Source organism: Ursus americanus, chromosome 14, assembly GCF_024610735.1.
Source record: "Ursus americanus isolate L20-20 chromosome 14, mUrsAme1.1.p, whole genome shotgun sequence".
NCBI lineage: Eukaryota > Metazoa > Chordata > Mammalia > Carnivora > Ursidae > Ursus > Ursus americanus.
Genome location: NC_142140.1, coordinates 60083394 through 60087787, shown reverse-complemented (window position 1 = coordinate 60087787; position 4394 = coordinate 60083394). Strand labels below are relative to the sequence as shown.

Here is a 4394-nt window from a genome sequence, read left to right as displayed (position 1 = left end):
GAGGACCCTCTCCCCCAGAAGCCCCCATCCCCAGGTGACCTCCCCACACCCCAGAGGACCCTCTCCCCCAGAAGCCCTCATCCCCAGGTGACCCCCACCCCAGAGGACCCTCACCCGCAGGAGGCCCCACCCCAGGAGAACTTGCCCCACCCCAGGAGAACGTGCCCCGCCCCAGCTCCGCACTTCCGATCGGAAGGAAGGCTGCTCTCTGTCGCCGCGCTCAAGGCGGTGGAGGCTGAGGTTGTACGGCCGTCGGGGCAGCCAGAGGTGGCGCCAACCCGGGCCTGGTTACGATTTCCCTTTCGGTTGACTGGGACCGCCACCCCCCCTCCACCTCCACCTTCCAATCTTCCCATCTCTCAGAGTGGAGTCCGTTCAGACCTTCCCGCCCCGTCTGTTCCCACCTTGGCTGCGGGGTCCCAGCCAACCCCGGCCCCAGCCCCTACCTCTCTGTCGCCTCCAGGGTCGGGGGTCAGGGGTCAGGGCGGGAAACCCCCCCGGGAAAGCCCCGGGGAGCAGCTGGAGGACCGGGCGGCGGGAAGGAGGGGGGGCACCACTATTTAAGGCACGTCCCCGGCGGGGGAAGGACAGAGCCGGGAGCGAGCATGGAGCAGGGTCTCGCCCTCCTGTTTCCCGTCTTCCTGGGGCTCCTCCAGCGAGGTCAGGGTGAGCAAGGTAAGGGCTCTGTTAGGACAGTGCGTTTAGAAGAGAGGGGAGGGCTGGCACAGAAGGCGGGCTCGCAGCGGAGCGGCGCGGAGGCTCGCGGAAGGTGTGGAGGACCCTGCGGGCGGGGGTCTTGGAGGAGGCCGGCGGGAGGGCAGTGGGGGAGCTCAGGCTGGGGGTCTGAAGCTGGGGTCTGAGGCGGGGGCCCGCGTCTGGGGGCGGGGCTGAGAGCGCCGTCCGCCCGCAGGTGGATCCTTGGAGGTGGAGCCCCCAGACCCCGTGGTGGCAGTGTCCTTGGGTGGGTCGCAGCAGCTCACCTGCCGGCTGGCCTGCGCCGGCCACAGGACCCCCTCGGTGCAGTGGCGGGGCCTGGACACCAGCCTGGGCGCCGTGCGGTCGGACGCAGGCAGCAGCGTCCTCTCCGTGCACAACGCCTCCCTGTCCGCGGCGGGCACCCGCGTGTGCGTGGGCTCCTGCGGGACCCACACCTTCCAGCGGACCGTGCAGCTCCTGGTGTTTGGTGAGCTCCCACCCCTCCCTGCCGCCTGTGCCCGTCCGGCCACCCAGCAGCCCTGCCTTACCTCCGTACCAAGACCACCTTTTCTGGGAGCCTTCCCAGGTTGCCCACCCTGCCCTCAGCTCAAAGGCTGCGGCAGCGCCCCCTGAGTCCCTCTGCAATCCATTCCCTCCTTTCACCATCCCTCTCCCCCTACCTGACCTCCACCCTTTTTGCTCTGGACCCCTCTCCAGTACTTGACATTCTAGACACACAAGCTGTGGCCGCTGGGTCTTCTCCTGACCCGAGGCACCAGCAGTCCCTGCTCACCCCTTGGCCCCACCCCCAAGCACCCTCCTCAGGGCCCAATACTGACCCTGTGGGCTTGGCCCACCCTGCTCACACCCTCTGTCCACAGCATTCCCAGACCAGCTGACTGTCTCCCCAGTAGCCCTGGTGACCCAGCAGGACCAAGAGGTGGCCTGCACTGCCCATAACGTCACACCTGCCAGCCCCGAGGCCCTCTCCTTGTCCCTGCTCCTGGGGGACCAGGAGCTGGAGGGGGTGCAGGCCCTGGGCTGGGATGTGGAGGAGGAGCCCCAGCAGGGTGAGGACCTGCTGTTTCGAGTAACAGAGCGCTGGCTGCTGCCCCCGCTGGAGACCCACACCCCGCTCACCCTCCATTGCGAGGCAACCATGAAACTTCCCGGCCTGAAGCTGAGCCGCCACCGGGCCATTCCAGGTGAGTCTTCAGGGTTCTGGCCAGCCTGCACTCAGCATCCCCAGGAAGCAGCTGAAGTCCCCCCACCCAGCTCCTATGAGCCTTGATGAGTGGTGTCCAGGGGCTCTTCTGGAATCCTGGCTCTGCCCCTCACCTGCCGTGTCCCATCCCAGTGGATCACAATACCCACGGCAGGGGGGAATCCCCTGAATGCCTCCAGCGTGATACTCCTCTCAAGGTTACTCAGCCGTTCAACAGGTTAACTGAGCACCTACCCTGTGCCGAACCCCTGAGATCCTGTCCTGTTTGCCCACAGCCCTCCAGGGTTCCTACATTCCTCCGGGTAAAAACCCAAATCCTCCTATGCGCACAGGGCCCTGAACCACCTGCCCTCACCTCCTCTCTCTCCCAGCCACATGAGCTTCCCAGCTGCTCCTCCAGTGGGCCAGGCATGGTCCTGCCCCAGGATCTTTACATATGCTCCACCCTCCACTGGGAATGCTCTTCCCCCAGCTCTGTCCATTGCTCCCTCACTTACCTTCCCAGTGAGGCTTCTCCTGACCTGTCTAAAGGGTCACTCTGATCACTCTCCATGGCAGCCCCCGGGATGGGTGGCTCTCACCCCCTTTACAGTTGAGGAAACTGAGACGCGGACGTTCAGAAGCTCACTCAGAGTGAGGAAGGGACCAAGACAGACCCTGACCCTGCTCCTGCCCACTGGGATACCCTTCGATTTGCCCAGGTGGCCCAGGATGGGGCTTCAGCAGTTCTCGTCCAACCCTGGGGTCTAAACGGAGAGATGGGCAGGAGAGGGAGCCTAGGGTGGGAGAGAAAACCATCACCCTGTTTTCTAGTCCTTCACAGCCTGACCTCCCCGGAGCCCCCTGTCACGACCTCTCCCGAGGCCACCCCAGAGCTGAGCTCCACCCGCAGCTCCAGGAGTCCTGGACCCCCACCCATGAACAGCTCCACCAGGCCCTGCCAACCTGAGATCCACCAGTCACCAACAGCAGGGGGTCTGGACCTATGGTGTGAGGCAGCCTGTGGCCCTGGTGTGGCAGTGGGCTGGACCCAGGCCCCCGGGGGTCTGGAAGCCTACCAGAGGTGGGAGGCTGGGGCCAAGGCTTGGCTGAGCGTGCCTTGGGCCGGCTGCAGCCCTGAAGGCTGGTTTCAGTGTCGCCTGGAGCCAGGGGGACAGATGGCCAGCCTGTACCTGGTCCCGGAAATCTGTGAGTTCTAGGGATGGGTCTGGGGGAGCCTCAGAGGGAGGGAAGCCTGTCGTCAAGACCTCAGACAAGGAATGGGCCTGCCCAGCTTCAGTCTCCCCCGTTGTCCAGTGGGCTTCCCTAACGGTGGAAGATTGCAGTTACTTGGCCCTGCGAGGACTGCAAATTTCAGGGACTAGATTTCACAGCAGTCCGTAAGCTCTACCCTTTGTAGCCCACAACAGCCTGTAAGATAGAGAATAGAGCCACTTAGGTAATTTCAAATTTTCCAGTAGCCACATTCAGAAGTATAAATGAGACATTTTACATTCTTTTCTTTTTTTTTTTAAACTAAATCTTCAAGATGTGGTGTGTAATTTACACTGAGCCTGTTGCATTCAGACTAGCCATATTTCAAACACAGGCATGGTGGGCGGCCAACTCACTTCCAACCATAAGGTCCAATGTACCTTTCAAAAGGTCCGCTTGAGTCCTTTGAGCACTTCAAAAGACACTCTAAACCATGACGTCCTCTGTAAAATCTCAGGGAACTCAGTAAATGTGGAAGCCCCTAGCAGATTCCGTGGAACTTCTCCCCCAAACCTGCAAAGAGCCAAACCGGCTCCTGACGCTTCCTTCTCCAGGCTCCCAGACAACGCCCCCAGCCCTGTGGACCGGCACCTTGGTGCTGGGGCTGCTCTTCTTGGCATTCCTCACCTATCGCCTGTGGAAACGCTGCAGGCCCGCCCAGTGATGACCAAGCCCACCAGCTCCTCTGGGCCCCCAGCCCCACCTGGACTGGACTGAGGGGGACTGGCAGGGCCTCTCCTGAAATGGCCTGCTTTTCCTTCCACGCAGTTGCAACCGGAGGACAATTGCAGGGTTCTGGACTTACATGGTTGAGAGCTGACCATAAGCCCCTTACCCTGATGGCCAGCATCTGAGTTTCCCCTCAATGGGACCCCTGAGAACCCCCCCCCCCAGTGGTCCACAGCTGGAGAATAAAGAGCATCTGGTCTGACCTCAGCGGTTTCTGTGGTGTTACAAGGATGCTGGAATCTTCTACACAGCTCCACCTACCCTCTGCACTGGGCGACTCCCCTGAGAGATGAGGATGGACAGCCCCCCCCCACACACACACACACTTGGCCAGGGCTGGGGGAAAGGGAGCAACAGGGAGCGTGGGTTCTGCGTGGGGCGGGGAGAACACAAATACAAGTCCTCAAAAGAAGTGGGGAAGGGGGGCAGACAGTGTGGGCAAAAGACACAGAAGCGGCTTGTTAAAGGAAATTTTCTCTTGGGGTTAGCT

General features: G+C 62.0%; 1 protein-coding gene across 1 annotated transcript; it reads left to right on the top strand.

Annotated features, from left to right (window-relative positions):
• The first annotated feature begins 236 nt into the window (after nt 1–236).
• MADCAM1 (mucosal vascular addressin cell adhesion molecule 1) lies at nt 237–4101 on the top strand. The gene is made up of 5 exons (XM_045800281.2): nt 237–675; nt 911–1183; nt 1578–1901; nt 2735–3109; nt 3730–4101. The coding sequence occupies exons 1-5, from the start codon at nt 606–608 to the stop codon at nt 3837–3839; spliced, it is 1152 nt and encodes a 383-aa protein (XP_045656237.1). The 5' UTR covers nt 237–605; the 3' UTR covers nt 3840–4101.
• The last annotated feature ends 293 nt before the right edge of the window (nt 4102–4394 follow it).